Source organism: Cibotium barometz, chromosome 11 (assembly GCF_041138505.1).
Source record: "Cibotium barometz isolate CiBa-2024 chromosome 11, ASM4113850v1, whole genome shotgun sequence".
Classification (NCBI taxonomy): domain Eukaryota; kingdom Viridiplantae; phylum Streptophyta; class Polypodiopsida; order Cyatheales; family Cibotiaceae; genus Cibotium; species Cibotium barometz.
In genome coordinates, this window is record NC_141056.1 from 35,430,552 (window position 1) to 35,456,176 (window position 25,625).

General features: G+C 46.3%; 1 protein-coding gene across 1 annotated transcript in view; it reads right to left on the reverse strand.

Annotated features, from left to right (window-relative positions):
* LOC147634120 (fanconi anemia group D2 protein) overlaps window positions 1-25,625 on the reverse strand; it is a 111,980-nt gene that overhangs the window by 66,977 nt on the left and 19,378 nt on the right. The window contains 4 exon segments of the mRNA XM_086805234.1: window positions 10,640-10,756; window positions 10,851-10,955; window positions 11,060-11,106; window positions 11,220-11,349. Of these exon segments, the coding sequence (XP_086661360.1) occupies window positions 10,640-10,756; window positions 10,851-10,955; window positions 11,060-11,106; window positions 11,220-11,349 (399 nt within the window).

Sequence of the window (25,625 nt, forward strand, 5' to 3'; positions counted from 1 at the left end):
CCTAGCCGAGGTGTACGACTATCATGTTCATGATCAGCTATTTGCCTTAGATCCATCAGCACCCATGGCCATGCTCACCTCCCAGCTCTCACATGTACTTCACTCCGCAGCCGCGAGGAGTTTCCCATACCACATACAGACAGGACGGCCACCTACATCTGGGAGCATGCCCCAGAACCGATGGTATGATGATGAGTGCAGAAACCTTTACCGCAGTCTCCGAGTGCAGAGGGCTCGCGGGGAGATCACCCGGAGGCAGGCAGGCAAGAGGATGCATACTCTCACCCGCCGTAAGCGGCGAGCTTATGAGGAGGCTCAGTACTGGGACACATATCACATGCTCATGAGCAGAGATGCTGCTGCTGCTTGGAGGAGACTCAGAGAGCTGGAGAGACCACAGATCTTGATGCTCTCGAGGATGATACGCAGCAAACCATCCGTCCCGCATGACATTGTTCAAGCTGAGTTTGCTGCACCACCTATGGCAGTGGAGGCATTGTTCCAGACGATCTCCTTTATATACAGGATGAGGGAGATGCCCATGGAGAGATTATCCCGCCGAGCTTTTGAGGCATCCAGACAGCTGGCCGAGGCTGGACACACTGGATCTTGGTATGCACAGATGCTACAGTGGTTCTCACATCATGGTATAGACATTGAGCGGTTGCCACCTTTTCAATATGATCAGTCTGCTCCACGGGGTTACCTCTCTCTCAATGAGAGGAACAGAGTGATGAGACAAGACATATGGCAGCACTACATACAGGAGACATGGACAGCACCAGAGAGCCCACTACCACCGAAGATGCTGTACTACAGAGACCACTTTATGAGCATCTCAGGGGATGGGTTTATACATCGACCGCGGTACATGGATGTATACATGCCACACAGCTCTCGCGTTGCTATGGGACAGCTACGAGTCTCATCACATCAGCTAGAGATAGAGGCTGGGAGAGCGGCACGGGTTCCTAGAGCTGAGCGGATATGCAGATTGTGCCGCGAGGAGGTGGAGACTGAGGATCGCTTTGTATGTAGATGTAGAGCCCACCAGGGGGTCAGAGATAGATATGCAGGATTGTTTGAGGAGCACTCTTCACTACATCAGTTGATGGAGGCCTCGGACCAGCGACAGCTTGGCAGACTACTACTAGAGCTTCATAGTTCTCGAGAGAGACTCCTCCAGACACCCGCTCCCACTAGGGGTGGGAGACAGTCCCAGCTCACAGATTTCTTCCAGAGAGCTATGCCAGTGCCAGCTGATGTACCACGTGGGGTGACCGCACAGAGAGCAGAGGAATTGAGAGCCAGGAGGAGACCTAGACAGACTGGACATAGAGCACCCCGACTCCGTCTCACCGAGAGATAGCAGCTATCCGAATGAGACACCAGATGGAGACACAGGAGAGGCTAGCTCGCTTTCATTCAGACTCAGGGTACATGTTCATGCCATTCACAGCCTCAGCATCGGCGATGTATGATATCTTATATCCCTCTTATGGCACTGGATGGAGTTAGACATAGATCTGCATAGCATGCTTGTACTACCCCTTCAGCATATAGAGATGCATCTTGCCTTAGCACTCCATCCACATCCCCACCCCCCTTATATTGTTTGTATATGGGCTCCACCGATCCATGATGATTCACAGTTGTATCCAGACACATGCACACTTTTTCTTTTGTTTCTTTTCTTCCGATGACTGGAAGAACACAGTTGTATTATTTTTTGTCTCATAGGCCGACTTTGGCCCCCCTCCCTCTCTCTTTTTCTTTAGAGAGCAGAGACACTCAGAGCCCGTAGGAGACAGAGGACACCTGGCTTTTGGACACCACGCCTATACCAGAGAGAGATGACAGAGATCAGAGCTCAGTTCCACAGAGAGGGTGCGGAGCAACTGGCTCGCTTCAGAACAAACCCAGGCATGTTCTTCAGGGAGCTATGGACACCCCCTTCATTGATGTATACCATTTTATACCCCCAGTATGGTACAGGCTTTCGGACACCACGCCTATACCAGAGAGAGATGACAGAGATCAGAGCTCAATTCCATAGAGAGGGTGCGGAGCGACTGGCTCGCTTCAGAGCAAACCCAGGCATGTTCTTCAGGGAGCTGTGGACACCCCCTTCATTGATGTATACCATTTTATACCCCCAGTATGGTACAGGATGTAGCTAGCTAGGTTGCATATCATGATTGTATACTCCATGCATATAGCTTTGCATTCTCCTAGTAGTAGAGCTCCATCCCCTCCCCCACTCATTGTACTTATTGCACACCCAGATTCAGCTTTCTAGTTCAGTACTTTTTCATTTTGTTGGGATGACAGAGGATACCCCATACAGGTACACTGATTTGTCTCATAGGCAGAGTTCGGTCTTTTGGAAGACGTTAATAAAATCTTTCTCTCTCCAGTCCCCCACATACCGACGCCACACACTATCATCTACTTCACACATGACATGGCAGACATATACACTGGCAGAGTAGAGGATGGGCTCCTACTCATGGATCCCCTGCCACCTATTACAGCCTAGTTGGCATCACTCCTACACATGGCTACATTACAAAGCTTCCCACATCGTCTCCACTCAGGAGAGCCTGCGAGATCTGGGACTATGTCCCAAAACAGATGGTATGATGACGAGTGCAGAGCCCTATACTCACGGCTCCGCATACAGAGAGCCTTGGGAACCATCACAGAGCAAGAGTCGAGGAGAGAGATGAGGAGACTTACTCGCCGCAAAGAGATACAAGAGCTAGAGATCTTTCATTTCTTCATGAGTAGAGATAGCCCTATCTCATGGCGGCACTTCAGAGAGCCCCGGACACCGACACCCATTGCAGACCCACAGACATGGCACACATGCAGAGGGCCTATACCACGCCCCACAGCAGCCACCTATACCTCAACCCACAGGAGCTTCAACCTACCACAGCTTCTTTACCGACTCGATGGTAAAGGAAGCTATCCACCGCCTACAGCATGGACGGGCCGCCGACCATATGGGCCTACAAGGTGAGCATCTCATATATGCAGTAGATTCTTTGGCTCCTTTTCTTGCACACCTGTTTAACAGGGCACACCATTGTGCCGATCCACAAAACAGGGGATATGCTCGATCCGAGCAACTACATGACGGTTATGATTGGCCAGGTGTTGGCCAACAAACTCTATGGTGCAGTGTTGGAGCAAGAGCTTGGCTTATATGCTGAGCGAGCAGGTTTACGCTCATCAGGGCAGGCAAGCTTCAGAAGAGCTTTCTCTACCACTGACCATGTATTCACTTTGAGATGTATGATTGATCAGGCCAGAGTGAGGAAGAGAAAGCCCTATTGCTGCTTTGTGGATTTCTGCAAGGCATTTGACACAGTACCACGAGAGAGGCTCTTTCAGCGCCTGCAACCTCTTGGCATACCAGCAGATATGACATGGGGCATCTATGCATTATATGAGCAGGTTTTTGGGCGAGTCAGATGCCCATGAGGTATGTCCGAGACTATTGCTAGCACCATCGGTGTGAAGCAAGGATGCCCACTTTCCCCCACGCTATTTGGGATATACATTGATGAGGTGGCTGACTTCATTACACGGGGAGGCGGAGATGGAGTTGATCTAGCAAGTACCTCAGTACATCTTATGCTTTATGCTGATGATATTGTATTAGTGTCTGAGTCTCGAGGAGGTCTACAACAGCATCTACATGCACTCGATGATTTCTGCACAACACAGAGGGGTCTTACTGTGAACCTTTGGAAAACCAAGGTTATGGTCTTTCATACATCGAGACAGGGCAGGAGTCAACTAACATTCACTCTCGCAGGACGCCAGGTGGAGGTGGTGACATCATACGTGTACCTAGGGGTTACCTTCTCTACAGCAGCCATGCGCTTCACCATGGGTTCAGCAGCCAGAGCCAGATTGACATGGGGATGCAGCATTGGCTATGCTAGAGAGACAGTGCCACCAGGCGCATTTTCAGGAGCCCTGGACGAAGGGGTGGCTATTTGACACATTAGTGACACCGGCACTGATGTATGGAGCAGCGGTATGGGCGCCAGGACTTGCTACCCATTGGTGGACACAGATAGAGAGACCACATGCCCTCATGATGACACGCATGACACGCAGCAAACCGTCAGTACCTCATGACATTATCCGAGCAGAGTTTGCTGCGCCTCCTATGATGGTAGAGGCCATATTCCAGACTATATGCCTGCTAGACAGATTCAGAGAGATGCCACATGACAAATTGTCATACAGAACTTTTGAGGCATCTAGACAGCTGGCCGAGGCAGAAGACAGAGGATCATGTTATGCACAGGTCACACATTGGTTCTCACAGCATGGCCTAGATATGGATCATCTACCACCATTCCAGTATGACAGGGATGCACCACATATCCGTCTCTCAAAGTGAGAGGAACAAAGTATTGAGACAGGACCTATGGCAGCTCTATACACGAGAGACATGGATATCACCTACACAGCCTCTTCCACCGAAGATGCTATACTACAGAGATCACTTCATGAGTATCACTGATGATGGATTTATAGAGAGACCTAGATACATAGAGGGCTTCTTACCACACGGCTCCCGAGTAGCTATTGGTCAGCTTAGAGTCTCATCACATCGATTGGAGATCGAGACTGGCAGAGCAGCACGGATCCCCCGAGAGGAGAGGGCATGCAGATTGTGCAGAGAGGTGGAGAGTGAGGAGCATTATGTATGCAGATGCAGAGCATATATAGCCATCAGAGAAAGATATCCCATTTTATTCACAGAGCCACATTCCCTACGCCAGATCTTTGAGGCAGCGAACCAACGCATACTGGGGAGATTCATTCTAGACATACAGCATCACAGAGAGACATCATTACAGGCTCAGACAGCTCCAGAGGGGGGGACAACGGACACAGATTACTACATTTTTTCAAAGATCCCCAAAATATCTGGAGGACTTGGCTTTCCGCTGGGACTTGTGCCTTTGTGTACATGCCCGGTAACGCCTGGAGGATTGGCTTTCCATTGGGTCTGGTATCGCATATACTTGCCTGGAAACGCCTGGTCTTATATGGTTTCATGAACGGAAATTGCTCATGCCAATGCTGCATTGCATAGCATCTTTATGTGCTTGCCTGCAAATGAAATTGCATGCTGTTTTCATGCCTGCATGACCTATGTGTAATTCCGGGCTAGGGGACGCCCGTCCGTAAACCGTGCGTGTGAAACTGTCTGCTGACATGGTTGTGTGGCATGTGAACAGCTGGTAAGTATTACCCAATCTAGGCTCAAATAGCCCTTAGGACTTAGCCAATATTTATAAGTGAGTGCGTTCCCACTTCATTAAAGTTTCGGCGCCCAAAAGTCACTTATAAATTATGACCGCTTCCAAGTTCACACTCACTGAAGTCCCGAGGCAGACAAGACTCAATGTCCAGGACCTGATCCTCCCTTTTTACTCATAAATGGGCATCTCCCCATGTCCCTTCACCTGATTGGACCCCAATTCACTTACTTATTAAGAGAAAATTCGTGTGTTCTCTTCATGAGGATTTTTGGAGGCTGAAAACTCTGTTTTTCCACCATTTCTCTCCATTTCCAAGCTCTCCATAGCCATACCCAACTTTCTAGGGTGTTTTCCAAGCTTCCAAGAGTGTTTCCAAGTGCTAATCACTCTCCTACTCACTCCCAATGACTGAAATTCAGCAAAACAGCTCTCATTTTTGCTGTAATTTCTGGTCTTTTTGCTGAAAACCCTAATTTCAGCCTTCCTTTCTCAAGTTGAACCATAGGGGAAGCTTTCCCAGGGTTCCCTTCATCCTCTTGAAGACTTTTGTCGTGAAGGATTGCGGCAAATCGAAGATATCAACACTTCTAAAGCTTCCAATGCGAAGGGTTCCGCTTGCAACAACTTCTATGAAGACTGGTAAGCTAATTGGACAATGTGTTGTCATTACTTATTCAGTAGAAGGACAGGACTCCTTGTTTAGCCGCCCTGTGTAGTATTTCTCTTGTCCTATGTGCTCTTGAAGATGTTGCTACCTTGCTTGGTAGAACATAGAGCCAATGGTAGAGAATATGGGCACTGAAGTCGGGCCGGGCATCAAGGCAGCTCCTTGGTGATCTACATCGACATACCATTGTTTTCTAAATGCTGAATTTCATATGCATTGGCATGGAGGATTTGGCAATGGATGCCCGTGAAGCTATGTATTGAATTTCTCCAATAGTAATACAATTTACTCAAGGGAGGGGTCGGCCGTTCCATTGTGTGTCTCTTGTCAATTCAGCAATTTACTTCTTGTATTTGAGCAAGTGTCCTTCAAATCTTAGTGTATTTAAGTGTATTGATTAGCATTGTGTTCAACCAAGTTACAATCAACCTTGGCAACACTGGCCTTTTGAAGACGTTAATATAACATTTCATTTCATTTCATTTCTCTCTCTATTGAGCAGTCAGGCCAGCAGGCATTGCAGCTAGCCCCAGAGTATAGCCGCGCACCAAAGGTACACTGATTGATCGAGCTATAGAGCTGGGGCGGTCCAAGCGCCCCAAGATGAGAGACCCATCTCGACACCGGCGGAGACTACAACAAAGGATCAGGACCATACTATCACGGCATGGGAGACGTCCAGTCAGAGTACTCACCATGGCGGACATTGAGGATATCCGCCATCGACCGATGAGAGACATCTTTGGATAGTGATGTGTATGATGCTTACCTTTGTTGCTGGAGTTTTCCTCCCAGATGTTATCCATTAGGAGCTCCTAGTACCGTACTTTTCCTCATAGTTGTTTCAGTTTCAATTAGTTGTTTTTAGCTTTTCTTACACAGACATTGTATCAGATCCACCAATTGTTGTAACCTTTTTGGTCTCATAGATCATTTTGGCCTTCCGAAGACGTTAATATATCATTTCATTTCTCTCTCTCTCACACATCATGGTGTCCCCAGACTAGCGCAGATTTGGCCAGCTCTTGCTAGAGACACAGTGCCACAGAGAGAGATTGCTACAGACTCATACCGCAGGGAGATGTGGGCGTCAACCCTTGCTGACTGATTTCTTCCGGAGATCTATCCCAGTGCCTACCCCCTGACACATGAGGGGGTTACACTTCAACGCGCTACGGACCTCCGAGCCAGACGAAGACCGAGAGCACCAGGCTACCAGACTCCGAGACTGCATCAAAGGGAGATCACAGAAATACGGGCTCGATATCAGCACCATATCCAGGAGCAGCTAGCTCACTTACACTCACACCCCGAGATCATGCTCCGAGGTATTTTTGCCTTGCCATCGCCTATGTATCACATATTACACCCCCATTATGGTACTGGTTGGAGCTAGACAGATCTGCATTGCATTCTTGTATACCCTACGCATATAGGTTGCATATTGAGCCTCTAGCAGTAGTGCTCCATCCATCACACCCCCCCCCCTTAGCTTAGTACTTTCATAGTTTATTTCATGTTCATTTTGTCCTTTTTTTTCTGGACATCCAAAAGACATTGACAGTTGTACATTGATTTGTCTCATAGGTCGAGTTCGGCCTCTAGTAGACGTCACCTCAAGATGTGACAGTGCACCGTACTATTGCACTTGCCCACTGCTCTTGCCTAGCAGCTTCTTGCTAAGATTTGCTTCCAAATCAAAGGAAAGGAGATGAAGTTGCCCTTCCATGTGTACCGCTTCCTTTGCTTGCCTCTTGAGCTCTTCACACAAACCAACACTATACCATGAGAAGAATGCGAAGGAGAGGATAAGCTTTGCAAGAAAACACACACACGAATAGACAAGCACACAAGAGAGATGAATGGCTCAATTTTCTTCTATTCTCTTCTCTTCTCTACAACCATAACATTTAGAGATAAGAGTACACACTATAAGGGAAATTATTCTCCCACTAAAATATATAAAGGTCAGTCGATAGTGTGAATGAGTACATGAGCTAACACTAAAACTATGCCATAACTCTAGTACTCCCTTAGCTAATGATACTCTCTTAGGTGGTGGGAAAAGGTTGTGCATGATACCTTTCTTGAGAAGGGTGTCTCCTAGCAACTGATGAAGTGCCTTACATGCCTTGGTACTAATGCATACCTCATCACACACATTAACAACTTCAGCACTGCTAATAGTTTGGGCTATCTTGCACATGATATCATTGGCCACCACCAAACATATCTTCTTGCCACGAGGATCCTTGATCATTTTAAGAACATGCTTCCTCGTTGTGATCGAATGCAAGAGCTCATTTACAATACCCAGACTTATTGGCACTTGCAACATCCGAAGTGACTATCACACAGCCATAGCTGCCAGGCATTTCATGAAACGTGTTTCATAAACATTTCATTCATTTTCCAGAAGTTTCAAAAACGTTTCATATAAAAAGGGGGGGGTACAGGCCTCAAAATTTATATACAGGTTTATAATATGTTAAAAATATATTGCCTTCCTTGCAAAACAATATTAAACATGCATCATTTACACATTAAAACATGTTTACAAGCTAAAACTAAAGAATCTGGATGACCCAGTTACAGTGGGAACCCAACTGAGTCATTGACCAATTGGCATAAATAAACTGGCAACATCAAGAATCAAGATCTAGATTTCATCATCAATAATGGCAACTACTCAATAATGGCACTCAAAGTGATCACAAAAAGTTTGAATCTTGAGCTGATATAAAAAAAGTAAACTAAAGTCTGAAATACACAAAGTAAAGCATAGATGCAATCATGCATGAATGATGACAAATAGTAAACTAGAGGAGCTGATTTGTGCAAGGTAGGAGCTCCTTCAAATAGTTTCCCAATTGCCTGTAGACACTTTTTTTTTTCAAAAAACGTACTCCTAGATAGAAAACGTTGAAAAACATAGGTTTTCCTAGGCAGCATGAAAGGAACACGTTTCATTCCAATGAAACGTTTTGTTTCATTCAGATGGAATGAAACGCGTTTCATTGCAACTATGCACACAGCCTATAAACCACTGGCAGCATATCGCTCATAATCTCACCAACCCAGCCAATGGCGTAAGTGCGGAAGCTATCACCTAGGTAGGTCTTCAATGTTCACAACACTAGTTGAGCTCGATATCTCAACACTCTCAAGCTAGGGACTGGATCCTCGTGGCATTCCCCACAGAGCTTGCCTCGCCCTTTACTAATGCTCGCTTGCTTGGAAGAGACTTCTTCCAAGCAAATTTCGATTTGGCAGAGACAACCTCACAGACTCTTGAGAGCAGCCCGTTTCCTCTCGACCCGAGGAAATTGTTCTTTCGATACCGCTCAAACTTTGACCAGATGCTAGAGGACCACAACTTTTGTCCGATCTTCCTCATAGTTGCATTCCGTACCCATACTCATCCGATGTGTACCTTCAATACTTTCCGTACCACTCCATACGTACCGTACCTCGTACGGATAATGTCTTCATACCAAATATGAGGTTCAATGTACAACACTTATTTGGCCCGTTTTCAAATTATTTTAGTCAGTGGTCATTGCTCAGTAGTTAATAGATTAGTTTTCATTTCAGTATTACCATTGTCTTTCATGCTATTTTTGTATGGATGCTATTTCTTATTTCACTCACACACGCGCACATGCGCGCACGCATATATATACATATATATATATATATATACACTAAAAACGTGAATGTACTTAAAGTCCTTATCTTGATACGTACTTTACGTACTCGTACCATACACGTACCATACCGCACCATACCTAAAGTAATCAGCCACTACGATCTTCCTCAATTTCCCCTAGCTCCCAAGGATCTATGGAAGTTTTTGGCTTCCACAAGATCAGCCTTCGAATAGGTTCTGGAAGTCACCGCCCTTCTAAAGGACACCTTCCACGGCAACAGCAATTGTCACGGCCAGGTAGTCATGATACTCGTCAGTGGCCCCTCCCATGTGCAGATGATTATGTGTTGCTGCCATGAATAAATGCTCTTTATGCAGATAGCGGATGGAGATTGCCAATAGACCAGACCACTCCCTAGTCTGTCAACAACATGGCCACATTGCCAGATGTTGTCCGAGACCTAGGGGTCGCACAAGGAGATGGCACAGACGTGCACCCCAAGCAATTCGAGAGATCCTCCAAAGACATAGGAGTGCTCCTCCATAGGCAATGGTCGTGGAGAGCCTCTATACAATCATAGATGTTGAGGGCCCGCTTTGATCCCCTCACATTGTATCATTGTACCACTAGCAGTTACATGGTTGTTTTTTCTTTCAACTTTAGTTGGGTTTTTTATGTTTTTACCATGATTCAGTCATTTCATGGACACATTGTAACACTTTTGGTCTCATAGACCGTTTCGTATTTTTGTAGACATTAATAGAACTTTGTTTCTTTTTGTCTCATGTCTTCTTCATCTTCTCTAGACCATCCTCCTTGTATGTAACTAATTTAAAACCGTAGAATTTTTTCTTGGATTTTTTTTATTATTCAAATTGGTTTCATTGAAATGAAAGCTTCCCTTGAGTAGCTAGGAGTTGTAATTATATTATATCCCAGCAGCCAAATAACATCAAAATCATGAATTAATGCATAGTTGCTTCTTTTGTCATCGACAGGCAGAAGATTTCCTGCATGCATTAGTATACCTGTGCATTTCCGCCCAGTGGCATGGACCTTGAATTGTCATCAGCCCCTAAGCAAGAGATCAGCCCAACTACACCAATAATGCCCATCCTCTTGTATGTTGTATCTGGATTAGTGATCTGGCCATAAAACAGCATGCACGCATCCACATGTAAGCTACTAAAAAACATTTTAATGTTGGAATGCTATCTAAGTGGACCAGAATGCAATAACCTGTTTCCTAAGCACAATTGATAACTCATTTGCTGTTGATGAGCCATTTGTGAGTGGTCCATGAGACCAGGCTGCCAGAGCTAGCTGCCCAAACACTTTGTATACCTAAAGCAGAGAAGCAAAGGCTCTCAAAAAACTTGAAATTATTATCCTTTAAGCAGTTCTTGGCATAACATGAAGACAGAAAATAACCATCAGCAACAACCAACCTGGTGGAGATGGTTGTCTTGAAAGCCTTCTAGATAGTCTAAGATCCCTGTCAATGCCATAAGCCATGTTCAAAAAACAGAACTTTATTTGTTATCAGAAGTGTTTCACAAAACATCACTTATGCCTGACACTGCACGTGGTAGAAGAAGAACCATTGACCATTTATGAAAGACGACATTGGCAGCAGCTCCTCTGAATGCTTTGAGGAGATGACAACCAAAGCATCCAAAGCAGAACCAACTTCGTAATCAACACCTGAACCAGTGTGTGTCACCAAGGATCCTAGAACCTGCCAAGTTGAATTCACTAGTAGAAGCCTTTTAGTATGACAGATTCAAACACCACCTGGAAAAGCACTTAATAGACTACACGATGCTGTGTAAGTGCTACTAGAAGACCAACTTAAAACTGTGAGTGATACTATGCCTTCTAAACTACCTTGATCAAAAACAACCCACCTTGTATTTGTATGTCTTGCCAAAACACTTGAACTCAAGTTTCACCAATGGCACCCATAATGGTGCACGTGTTATGCTCGTCTTTGAAGTTTCTAATTGTCACATGCATAAGTCCCCAGATGCATGCACATGAGAGGATGTACAAGGTGGGATTAGGGTAAAGGTTAGGGTTATCTTCAAGGTTATTGTTAGGGTTAGGTAAGGGTAAGGGTAAGGCGGTCACGGTTTTTATAGAGAATCGTATTATGTTGTGAGCCTTAATTTGTACAAGGACAAAAGGGGGTTGTGTGTAAACTCAATACAATTTTTAACCATTTCGTAGGTTAACATGGCTTCACTCACCCGACCTACCGTAAGGTGCTTTGCCATCTTACCCACTCAAGCCAACCACTTATCTTTTGTAAGACGACACTGGAACATATAAAGCGGCCTTACCTTGAGCTTAATGTCAAACACAGAAAGTCTAAGGACTTCATGTACATACTTGCTTAAGACTAGTAATAGTGATCATACATTTTTAGGTTTGGTTGGCCTAGTGTGAAAACAATCATTTATAAGTCAAGAAATATACATTTATTCCCGAGCAATAGAATACTTGTGAACTCTTCACTTCTCTACTCTTGCTTGCTTGTGCTCTATTGGATTCTTGCATGCTAGATGGTGGCTTGCTTGAATAGGTTGGTTTGTAGGTTTCCCTCTTCCCTTTCCTTTTGTGAGAAAGAACCATCACGAAGGCTCTCTCTTTCTGCCTCCATCTAGGCATAGGGAGCTCTTCTTTCACCCATTGGCAAAGGAGCATTCCGGTGTGACACCAGAGTGAGGACGTGACGGACAAGCTAGCACACCCACATCGAGGAGTTGCATTGCAGCTCTAAGGCAAGGCCCAACAACACATGACTCGGCAAGGCTAAGGTAAGCTCTAGACTTGAACATATTTGGCGCCGTCAAAACAGGGACTAACTAGGACTTACCTTCGTTCTTCCATCCATTCCAAGCTATTGGGATTACCCAATATTGCTCGGCATTGATTAAGAGGTCACACTCCAAAAAACACACAGTTTTGGAGCCTTAGATATGTTATTTTCGTTTCTTTCGATTTTGTTATGAAGTTTATTTGCATTAGGCATTCTAGTTCATAGCTTGGAAGGAAAAAACGTAGTTTCTTGGTGATTTTCACGACTTTAGAGCACACAAGGCTTAGATTTCATTGCAATGAGCCAAGAAATAGTTTAGCAATTAGATTAGGAGTGTCATACATTGTTGAAATAAGTAGCTTAGAAGCATCCAGAATCAACAAAAAAAAATCAAAAAACACTTAATTACTTGCATAACCACCAATAACTAGGATTAAGATCCTTAATCACCCCCTCCATCAAGTCCAAAAAACTCTAAAAACCAAGCTAAACCAACTCTCGGATTGGGAGATATAAGCCAACAGTCCCACGAAAAAAGACATGAGTCAACACACGTGAGCTTGGAGACATGAGCCATGAGTGAGCCTTGAGTCTGGAGCATAGTCACAAGAAACGTTTCAAGGTTTTTTTCGTTTCGAGGTTTTTGGGGTTTTGTTTCGAAAGGTTTCATCCCTCTGCTAAGAAACCACGAGGTTTCGAAAAATCAATAATTTCATGAAGTATAAAAACTTAAAGAACTTATAGCAACCATCTAAAAACATAGTGTAATGATGAAAAAATGGTCTCTTCTCACCCATCTCGGGAAACCATCCTTATTTTGGTGAGGCATTATAGCAATTTTGCTTGATTAGATGCCACAAGTCGTTCAATCAAGGACTCTTAAGTTTGAAGAAGAGAAGGTAGAAATTGGGAAAGATTTAAGACATTGAAGGAAGAAAAAGGGAAAAGAAGAGAGAAGAAGAAGAGAAAAGGAGAAGAAGAGCAAGGGAGAAGAAGAGGAGAGACAAAGAGAAAGGAAGAAGAAAAGGAGAGAAGAAGAGAATGAAGGAAGCAAGAGGAGAGGTGAAAGAAGTGGCAGAAGATGAAAAAGGGAAGGAGGGAGGTAGGAGAAGAAGAGGGAAGAAAGGTGATGAGGAGGGGCTATGGAAAAAAACAAAATTAAAAAAAAAATCCCAAAAAAATCAAGAGGGAAAAAAAACAAAACTTGAAATTTGGACGAAACTGTTGTACTAGAGAGGTTTCGAGGTTTTTAAAAACCGTTTCGAAGTTTCGAGGTTTCGAAAGCTAGAAATGAGTTTTTTTGTTACTATGGTCTGGAGACGTGATTCAACAAAACGAGTCTAGAGGAAGGTAAAACTAATATTGTACCAACCAATGATTATTGCCTTAAAGACTTGTAAGGACATACATACTCATCTCCTTTAAGGATTTTCTTGTCATACAATTTGTACCAACTACAAATTCCAAGTACCCTAATAATTACAAAGGTTAAGAAATTCCTAGGGAGAGCCAAATCTCCCACTTCTTTTGATTATCCTTACATGGTGGCCTTCCATTAATTAGTAGAGAGCTATTTTTAGAGTAGACAATGCCTGTCTCAAATACCCGAAACTGGAAAAAATACATTCTGGGGAGTTGAAGGAAACAACGGCGTGCTGAAGACCTCCGAGCTCCCCGAACCTCCGCTTCTGTCGTCTGTGTAGGCCCCCTTCCTTCCTCCGCCCCCCCTCCTTCCTCCCCCGTTGTTCGCCCCTGCTTCTGCCCGCCCCTCCTCCTCCCACTGATGTCTCCAGTCTGCGCCCCGTCCCCTCCTGCTCTCCTTGTTCGCCTCCCCTCCTTCCTCTGCCTCCTCCATTCTGCGCAGCCCTTGCTGCGCTGCCCTTCCCCAGCCTTTCTTCGCCTGCCGCCTCCCCTTCTTCCTCCGCCTCCTCCAGCTGCGCTGCCCTTCCCCCGCCCTTCTTCGCCTGGTTTCTTCTTCTTCTTCTTCTTCTTCTTCTTCTTCTTCTTTTCTTCTTCTTTCTTTCTTTCTTTCTTTTTTCTCTTTATTTCTTTCTTTTTCTTTTCTCTTTTTTCTTTTTTCTTTTCTTCTTTTTTCTTTTCTTTTCTTCATCTTCTTTTTTTTTCCTTCTTCTTTTTTCTTCTTTTTTCTTCCTTCTTATTTTATTTTATTTATTTATTTCCTTTTTTGCCCTTTTCCACCCTCCCTTCCTTGCCTGCCTCTTCCCCTTGGTTCGGATTGCTCCTCATCCAGGTTCAAGTCGGCCTTTTTCTTCGATTAGCATCATGGCTAATCCATCTCCCTCGACCGAGGTGAACCATTGTTTTTTCCGAAGCCGAGCTCGCGGTCCTCTACACCGAAATAGAGAAAGACTCCAAAACGACCCTCGTTGCCAAAATCTTTGGATCTCACCCGTCCCGTCTCCAGGCTCGGGATTGGGTCTTGGCGGCTCTGCCCTCCGACCTCGCTCCACACTTTCGAGATGTCAAGTTGCTTGGAAGAGGTTTCTTCCAAGTGGATTTTGATTCTGAGGACGCAGCCTCAGAGGTTTTGGAGGGCAGCCCTTTGCCATTGGCCCCGAAGAAGATATTCTTTCTTCCCTACTCCAGCTATTTTGACCCTGTTGAGGAAGACTAGAACCGTTTCCTTCAAGTGTCCCCCCTCCACGCCTTGCCGACATCTTCTGCCCAGGTGGTCACTGCCTCGGCGGATGCTGTCCCCAGGGTCATGTTTCTTGCCCGTGACATTGAGCTCTTTGAGAACTATGTTTTGCTTCCGGGCCCTTGTGGCCCTTTGAAGCAACGTATGGAGATTGCAAGTAGACCCGATCAATGCCGGGTTTGTCACCAACAAGGTCACTTTGCTCGAGATTGCCCTCCAGCTCGAGGTCGCAAGAGGCCTCGTAAGCGTGCTTCTCAAGTCTGTTGTTGGAAACATGGATCCTTCCACTTCCCAGGAGGTCACCCATCCCAGTTATGTTCCTGCGTAAGCGCGCTCAACTGAGGTGTTCCACAAATTGGTCTAGCCATCTAGACCCCAAAACCTTAAGGTGTTAGGTGACCTCCGGTAATCCAATTCGTAGAAACCTCAACTTGCCAAGATTCAAACCCAGTCTCACCACGTGAGCTGGTTCTCTCTAGAGGTGTGGATTGCATCTCCAACACCCCCCCTCAAGTCACACTTTGGTTGAGGTCTTAGCTTCCAACATCACAACCTGGGCTTTGATACCATGTTGTTGGAAACATGGATCCTTCCACTTCCTGGGAGGTCACCCATCCCAGTTATGTTCCTGCGCAAGCGCGCTTCACTGAGGTGTTCCACAAATTGGTCTAGCCATTCAGACCCCAAAACCTTAAGGTGTTAGGTGACCTCCGGTAATGTGATTTGTAGAAACCTCAACTTGCCAAGATTCAAACCCAATCTCACCACATGAGCTGGTTCTCTCTAGAAGTGTGGATTGCATCTCCAACATTCTAACATGTGGTCGGTGTAAGGCAAGGGAGTAGTGATCATGAACTGTGGTGGCATTAATCTTTTTGATGTTAATGCACACTCTGAGCTTTTTGTTCTTTTTGGGAATGATCACCATTGGTGACACACTCACTGTGCTCGATTTCATATACAAATCCCGCGTCGATGAGCTTGTCTACCTCCTCCTTGACCATTTATCCTTTCTTTGGATTGCTCTCTATTTGGATGGTTTTGCGCCTTCATAGAGAGGGATGGTGTGTTTCACCATTGCGAGAGGAATTTCCTTCATGTCAGTGTATTTTGAGGTAAAAACATCTTGAAATTCTTTGAGCAAGGCTATCGTTTCTTCTTCTTACTTAGGGGTGAGGTCTTTGGCAATAAACAGTGGCTTAGGTTCTTCACCTAGGCGAGTGAGGTTCACTTCGAGATTCACTTAATTGACCTTGACAAGGTCATCGTATGAAGCATGTGGCTCTCCCTCGGGCTTCTTTGAGCCTTCTCACGTTGTATCACTCTATCCTCGATGTCGTAGGACTTGAAGTACTTTGGCACTTGTCTCAAATCTTTCTCTTGAGGCTCGGCAAGCTCTTTGAGTTTTGCTTTCTTCTCTGTCTCAACCTTTATTTTGTTGAGCCTGCATCTGGCAGCTTGACAAAATTTGGCTTGCTTAGAGCTCGTGGGCTCCTCCTCACCTTTATTGGCCACTGTCTTGGCTTGAATGGTTAGCTTGTTTAGGTCAGCTTCACACTGTGTGGAGTAGGTCTCATGTGAATCCACGGCCTCTACATAGCGAAGCCAATGAAGATCCGTCTCCATAGGGAGAATATACTTCTATGTGGTTTTCTTCTCCTTGGCCGGGTGACTATGGATAGTGTAGAAGTTTTCTTCTTCGGAGAAGTCCTTGTTAAATGAATCACTAGCTACTCCTGGTTTGAAGTCGTCATTGGCTCCCAAAAGGGATGGTGCACTAAGCATGACCATGGAGGTTCTTTTTGTCTTGCCAAGTCTTGCAATCCTTGTCCCAAGCTTTTGTGGAAGAGTGTCCATGGTTGCCAAGACATGAACCCAATCCTCAAAGTCATCAGGCTCTGGAAGAGGCTCGTAGTCTTGGTTCTATCTTCACCATACAACTTGTTTCAACATTTACACATGTTGACCGAAGCAGTATGGATAGTAGTGTTAGACTCATTGGCGAGAATGCCTTGACCCATGGGATAAGTATTCTTTGTCTTTATGTTTTATTTTAAGGCCTTGTTGTCTTTGCGTATATGAATGTGATTGGTTTCCCAGTCATGAACGAACCTTGCTTCCCTCACTTGGAAATCCATCACCATGAATGTGTGGTGGAAAGTTAAAACTTAGTCGAAAGTTCTTGATCATCGCATCTTGTAGGATGCCCAAGGATTTGGTTGTGTTTTCGTCGGCAAGCTTGAACATGAGGATTGTGCCTAGGAGTGTTGGTTGGGCTTCCCTAGGCCTCCTAACAATCCTTGGTTATATAGTTGTTTCCGTACGGCATATGACGCCAAATCGTGCAGAATATCGTACGATACCATATGGACTCGTACGGATTTTTCACAAAAAAAAAATGGGAAATTTTTTTCCCAAATTTTTTTGGGGGTAATGGTCTTGTTTTTGCTAGTCTATGGTTGTTTCAACTTCCTCTGTACTATGATGCTTCCCTCTTTTTTTTTCTCCCGGGAAAAAGATCCTTCTATTAGTTAATGAAAAACAGCCACAAAGGGCTAAATACAACCACGAAGGGCTAGATACAAACTCGCCTCATGTAGAGGGCGGGGATCAAATAATCAAAAGGAGAAAGATGCACTTCCCCTTCGGCTGGCCGCTCTATGAGGAGAAGGCTATCTCGTAAAGGGGAGAATAACCACACAGGTGGTCTGTAATGCCAAGTGGGATCACCACCTCTATCGATGAGAAAAGAGCCAAGCCACCAGAGTCTCAAAAAAGCTTCCCGTTGCTTCCGCATGCGATCAGAGCCTCCCTGCAACTTTCCCCATTGACCACGGAGCATATGGATGATGTCGAGCCAAATGCTCCCGATGGACTCTGTAGGTGGAGTGTGGATACCCTCGATGGCTTCGTTGCATGTAGCTTGCCATATGTGCCAGGTTGCGATACTATTGCAAATCTCCCATCTCTGACATGAGCCTTGTCACAGTCCCATCTATGGACCAATGGAGATTAGTACTGCCGAAATGCGGAGGTGAGAGACCTGAAGGGCTAGCCCTCCACTATACTCCTCATAAGCGTTGACCACCTCTGCCTCTGTGGCCCAAGCGACATTGCCCCATGCAATGATCTAGGTCGAGGCCCTGTCCATGCACACATTGTATTATTTACTTAGTGCACATAGCCTAAGGTATTTTCCTTAGATAATGGGGATGATGGGCATGCCCACACCTCATTGGATCCCTAAGAATCACCTCGGGCAAGCTGTTGGCCGACCTCCAACTACCAACCATGTGCCAACCACCAAGCGCATGTGTGCCATCAGCCAAAGAAAGAGGGTTATCTTTCGAGGCCGAAAACTATCCCAAAGCCTCTTCCAAAAATCTGAGGAAACGCGGGGAGAGGCCTTGTGATTGCCAATGTGCTGATGTTGCTAGGGTACCATCAATCTCTAGCATCTGAATCCTGTGACCTAGTCGTGTTGTATATCCAAAAAGGGGGGAATCTAGAGTCTCCTCCCGATCAGCGGGATCATGCTAAGTCAATCACCCTACCCTCTGTAAGGTGCATCCACTGAAAGCCAATCACCCTCACCCTCTATAAGGTGCATCCACTGAAATCCTCCAAGGGGGGCTCGGATCTCTCTAATCTGCCATGGGGACCAGTAGAAAAAGTGAGCAAACCATTGTCCTCATCCGCCCCGTGGACTGCTAGAAGAATATCATGCCGAGTAAACACTCTTAGTCACAGTTGGGGGGTCGGGTCTGGGATAGGTGCCAACCACTCTTGAGGAATAGCAGAGTCGATATTGATGCTAAGCTTGTCTATACCCCGGATCCTTGCTAGACCTCTCTCTTGAACCTCCAGGGGTAGCTGCCTGTGTGCAAGCCAATCTCGAAGGGACTTGGCAGTTCCTAAGCTCAATGCGCCCCATGACACATGAGGTTGGGCCCCCAATATATGGCCACTAGGTAAATAGATCAAGGGGTTCCAGATCAATGGCTATCAAAGACGCTTCTCTGGAGCAACCGGAGCCCTGCCTAAGGGCCGGCTTGTCCCAAGCTCGGAGTAAGCTCGTTGCAAATCTCTCCTCAAAGGCAGGGTTGAATCAACGGGCCCGCATCTATGTGAAGATGCATCTGGTACTCTACAGCCAAGGGCCCCCTAGAGTCCGGGTGCCGGCTGAAATTCAAGCCAGGAAATCCTTCCAAGGCTCACCATCCTCTAGCAATCAGCTGGCCCAGCAGGGTGCAGCTTTGAATAGCAGGGTCAATGATGCTTAGGCCCCCTCTACGTTGTGCCTGAATGATCATTCTCCATGCCACCTTGGCCCTGGCAGGCCTCCCGCTGGCCCATAAAAACTTGTGGATCAACTGCTACATCTGACCAATACATGCTTGGGAGGTGGTCCAACAAGAAGTAATGTACCACATGGTGGCAAGAAGGACCTGGTTCGCCACTACCACTCTACTAGCGAGGGAGAGTCTTGTGGAACTCCAATAAATGTTGAGTGTTCTGATGTGATGACTTGTTGTATAGCCTTGTTGTTTAGAGTGCAAGAAGATTCTTCTGGCTCTTTTGAATGCTCAAGAAGAGGGGCGAGATGTTGCTCCAGAGAGATATCTATGCCCACCTAACATCCAAGATAGCAAACCCGAGTGCTCCTCGGGATCCACTGAAAAGCCTCAACTGGGCGCCAAGTCGGGGTGGGTGCAGAGCCTACCTAAAGGCCACACGACTTGTGCCAGTTGATCTGCGCTCCTTATGTGCGACAGGTGATCTCAATCGCCTTAGGGAATCTTTGGAGATTCCCTACATCTCCTGATAGGTAAGTTGATGTATCATCTGCAAACTCTGAGTCTAGCAACTCTTCCTAAGTACGGAGGGGGAGACGCAATCCTTGTAGCCCCGTCTTTTGAGCTGAGAGAAAACTGCCCATGGCCTCGGCAACGAATAAGTAAAGATAAGGTGCCAGAGAACAACCTAGCCGGTTCGAGTGAGAGACGAAAAATCTGTCACCACGGGCTCCCTGAATGAGAACCTGATCGTGAGAGGCGCAGTAAAGTCCTAAAACACCACGGATCCACTCCACGAGAACCCTATCCAGCTCATCAAAGGAGTTTGAGATGACTGACTTAGGCTTACTCCATTTCTTCTTGAGATTGGAGATTTGGTAGGCCCAGAGGGGGTTCTTTGTGTCTCAGCAACAATATGTTCATGAGTTGCTGGAGACCTTTGGGATGGAGAACTACAAGCCTACTACTTCATCGATGGACCCGAACACCAAACTTACAGTGAATGATCCTTGTGAGTAGGTTGATGCCTCCTTGTATCGGAAGCTTGTTGGTTCATTGATTTGGTTGTTGAACACTAGATTGTACTAGAGCTTTCCAGTGGGGCTGTTGAGCTCATTCATGTAGACACCCTTGAAGACTCATTGGGATGTAGGATTGCGGATCTTGCGGTATCTGCACGGTACGAAGGATCTTGGACTCTTCTATGACACTAGAGAGGGAACGACGGAATGAGTCAGACTTCAACGTTGGAGTGACTTAGATTGGGGAGGAGATCCAGACATGAGGAGATCAAGCTACGGATTTACCCTTGGCTCAGGAGCTATTTCATGGAGCAACAAGTGGTAGCCAACTATTGCCTTGTCTTCTACTACAAAGGCAGAGTACCAGGCTGCTTGTGGTGCTGCTTGCGAGGTTGTGTGGCTGCGGAGGTTACTTGGCGAGATTGGGTTTCCACAGAAGGAACCCACGGTCATCCAGTGCGATAACCAGAGCTGTATAGCTATTCCTCGGAACTCGGTCTTCCATGCTTGGACCAAGTTCATAGAGATACAATATCACTTTGAAGTCTCTATCTCAGGCGATGCTCCAGTAGCACTCTTGCTCGCTGGGGTTGGTTCCACATCCAGGAGCTGAGAGGGGGTGTTAGCAGTCATCTCTTGTTTGTACATATTACTCAGTGAGGGCCTTTGTTGTGGGTGTGCCCGCCCAGGAGTTTTCCCATTTTCCTTCATTTTTCTCCCTGTTTTTGGTCGTGGGGGTCCTCTGATGCTGTCTGACTCCTCTTGACATGGTCAACTTGTTCTTGTCTTGGCCGAATAGGTATTTGCTGGTCAACTGGCCTTTCTCTCAGTCGTGGACATGCAGTCTTGTTGTTGGTTACTTTTAGGCTGGCCGACCAACACTGTAGGGTGGTATAAATACCACCCTTGGTCCCCCACTTCATCTTGTATCGGATCTTTTTGTATATAGTAGAGTTTATATAGCTTCTTTCTCTCTACACCTCTGTGTTTTGTTTCTTACAACACTTGTCTCATTTTCCGTTGTGCATTCCAACAGAGGGCTGACGAGAAGGCGAAAGGGAAGGGGAGAGCTCAGCTGGAGCGGAAAGGGAGGCAAGGAGGAGGTGAAGGGTGAGCGAGAGAGGCGAGGAGGAAGGAGGAAAGGAGGGGGGGTGGGAGGGGGGCGCACGCAGGCGAAGGGAGGGAGGGTGCGCAAAGGTAGAGAGAGGGGGGGGTGCGTGGGGTGGAAAGGAGGAAAGGGAGGGGCTGGTAGAGAGGGGAAGGGGCAGGCAAACAGGCCAGGGGGCCCGGGGGGCACGCGCAGGCGGAAGGAAGAGGCGGGGAGAGCGCAACAAAGAGAGGGGGGGGTGTGGCGCTACTGCATAGGAGAGGGGAAGGCAAGAGATGCAAGCACAGGGGAGCTGCAAGCGAGAAGCTTAGAGAGGCGAGGTAGGAGGTGCAGGCCAAGGCAGGGAAGGGCAAGGGTGCACATGCAGATTCGGAGGAGGAGGGGACGAGCAAGAACTCGGCAGATACAATTTAGTGGATTTTTTGCCAACTCGTCCATGCACATGTCCTTGACTAGGGCTCTAGTTGGTGTCGGTAGTAGGGCACCTTAGCCATTGAGGCTTTGGATGATGCATCCCCTATCTCTTGGTTTGGGTGGATGACTTCCATGTCCTTGTCTTCCAGATTGTCTACTAGGTCTGTTGCCTCGTAGGGCAACACTCGTTCGAAGATGTAGTCTCTAGACCCAACACAAAATGTTTGAAACATTGTGGTATTCGACATAGTTTGACCACTTCTTGAGGGAGCGAACCTTGAGGTTCTCGGTCTTGCCCCCGCTCCTTTGTTGTTTTTTTTTTTGGCAAAAAGGAGACTTCCAAGTATGAATAAACCTTACAAAATCACGGTTGGAAGTCGGAGCAAAAGAAAACCTCATCCCAAAATGTAGGTTGATCTCAACCAATATAGGGCACAAAGGTGCCAAGAGAGTTCTATGGGGGTCTTTGAGAAAAAGACCCCTTGATCCCACTCCCTCATGAAAACAATGCGCTTTGCATGCGTAGATCTGGAAGGTCTTTGCATACGAGCCCATGTGGCCTTAAGAGTGTAAATAATATCTCCCATATAGTACAAATGCACTGAGTGTCGTATATCTGAGTGCCCTCAATAGCCTCTCTGCATCTAGCCCTCCAAATCTACCAAGCTGTGATACTATGCCATCGGAGGAATAGGCCTTAGGTGGGATCTCCCATCTCCGGAAGATGGTCGTTGGAGTGCCAGTGCAGTGCCTTCAATGCCGGTGTGTGTACTGATGTATCCGTTGGTGTTGTTCTTTCGCTTTTGGATAGTCCACTGAATGCTTTGGGATGGTTCCTCTAGGATTGATCTATTATGGCGGTGTTACGGTGTGGTGGTGTGGTGGTGGTTTGGCCAGTGTGGGCACCCTTAGTGGGGATGTCATAGTATCTAGTCCATACTATGCATGATGGAGTTGATAGTTTATTGTCTTGTGGATGACTACCATGAGGTTATAAATTGCACATTCTTATAAGGTGAATTTGGGCATGTTCCTGGATTCATCTAGCTATATCTTTATGTTGTATTAGCGGACATGCAAATTTCACATTGTGAAGTTTTCGTTTTGTCCAAGTTGCAACCAGTTGATATTGTGTTAATTCTTTCTATCTTTAGTGGTGCATGTCCTATCAACTACCTTTTTGTTGTAATAATTCTTTCTATTTGTTATAATTCTTAGTGCTAGGCTTCATTATGGCTGAGTCTGCCTTGTATCTCTGGAGCTCTGATAGAAACTCAGTACACAAACCTTTGTATGTTCTATGAATGTATGCTCTTATGTGTGTGTGTGGGGGGGGGGAGGGGGGGGAGGGGGGGTGGGAGCATATATTGATACCAAGTTCTACATCCACTATTGGGCTTTGATGACGTTAGTGGGGATGTCGTAGTATCTACTAGTCCATACTATGTATGCATAATGGAGTTGATGGTTTATTGTCTTGTGGATGGCTACCATGAGGTTATAAATTGCACATTCTTATAAGGTGAATTTGGGCATGTTCTTGGATTCATCTAGGTATATATACCCTTAGTGTGGCTATAGAGTCCCGTAAATGGTCTTTCTTCTCAATCTGCACATACGTTGAGCTATAGAGTCCCAAATCCTCTGAGCAACTCTACACTCCCATATGCAATGTTGCACTGTCTCAGAAGTTTCGGGTATTTTTTCTTTTCCAGAAAGGAGACTTCTATTAAGTATGAAATTTTTTTACAAAATTGAGATTTCACACCAAGCAAGGTGGAGATCTCAACCAATCAGGAGCCCTGTGCTGCCAATAGGGTCCCGAATGAGAGGATGTGAAAAAGATACCAATGTCCCACTCTCTCATAAACTGGCCGCACTTCCTCTCCGTAGCCCTCGAAGATCCCTGGATTCTGGCCCAAGTAGCTATAATGGTGTGAATAATATCACTCCAAATCCTGCAAAGACATTGAGAAACAAGAACGGGAGTATCCTCAATGGCCTCTGTGCATCTAGCCTTCCAGATATTCCAGGCTGAGATGCTAGCAATAATCTCCCAAGAGCTGTCTAACCTTTGTGCCGGAGGGACAAAGTGTGAAAGTGGCAAATCCTGAAGACAACACTGCCGAGCAACTCCTTGCCTAACCATAATGGCCAAGCTCCTGTCAGTCCCCTCGAATCTCAGCTGAGGTTGAGACTGTGTCAAACAAATGATAGAACCAAAAGAAATGATAGCATCCCTCTTAATCCTACCAAAGAGGCGCGCAATCGCAGACCAAACCCTCTGTGCTTCCCTACATTCCCATAAACAATGGTAAACTGACTCCGAAACTCCTGCACATCTAGGGCATGCTGCGCAAGCACCAGTAACTGACCTCCACTGATTGGTGGCCAAACCGCCATGAAGAGAAACCCAGATAAAGGAGGAAAGTTGTGGCTTCCTATAAGAATGCCACAATCTCTGCCAAAATACCCTCTAAATGTCAGTCGAAATGCCGTAAGATTCCCAATGGGGTCCAAGAGTAGGGACACACTCTGAATGTATCCCAAGATAAGATGTCTGGCATTCCGCACCGTATAACTGAAAAAAGGCATGCTTTTCGAAGGGTTACAAGCATCCTTTCACTCCCACTCACCGGGGTCCCAATGCAAATGTCTGATAGGGCAGCCACCCTACAACCAAAGGCTAACACTCTCTGTGATCATCCCTGGGGAGGGGGTCAACAAAGACGTGCTTCCCTAACTTGCCAATAACTCTGACTAGATGAATCTGGGGGCCATTAATAAGGACCTGCACGTCACAACTCTCCAGCTGCCATCCATCCTGTACAGAAAAAAAGACTGGTACATCATCCTCCCTAGGCAAGGGGAGACCCATAACTTGAAGAGGAACACCTGTCCCAGAAAAAACCCCAAACCAAGAATGATGACGGCCTTCCAAGAAAGATCCAGTAATCCAATGGTTGGGAATGGCTACATCAATCTGTGCAATCCTCCGGCTAGAGCCTCTCAAATGCTCTGTGAAATCCAATCTCTGCACCTCGATGAGGCTCTAAAGCATCTTCCAAGCCAACACTGTGGGACATAGGGTCTCCCAGCCAACCCAAAGAATATGCATAATTGTCCCAAGAGGCCTACCATGCACATCTAAGATCAAATCATTCCACAGAATGGGTTGCCGGTTAGCTTCCTGCGCTGAACGCGGGGGGGTGTGTACCAAAAAACCCCTCAGGCAGTCCCAGGCCCGTAGGAGGGACCTAACCAGGGGGGATGAAGGGGAGCGGTGAACTGCATTCGAAAAAATAAAGCGTGAGCTGAAAGTCCAATCACCTCCGCGAACAAGGACACACTTCGTGATCTGCTGCATGAGAAAGTGCTTCCACGGCTCGGTGCCTGGAAGAAAGGCCCTAACAACAAGCTTACCAAGCAAAGCCTTACATTGCACCTCAGGGTCAATGATATTCAATCCCCCTTCTTGCTTAGGCTTGATAATGGTTTCCCAAGCAACTATGGCCTTGGTGTGAGCATTTCCATCAAGCCCTGACCAAGGAAAGTTCCGAATAAGGCAACGAAGCTGGCCAATGCAACCCTTACGAAAAATCCAGCACGAAGCGATAAACCAAGCCGTGGCTAGCAAAACTTGGTTAACCACCAAAGCTCTAGAAGACAAGTCGAGCTTCCTCCTACTCTAGTGA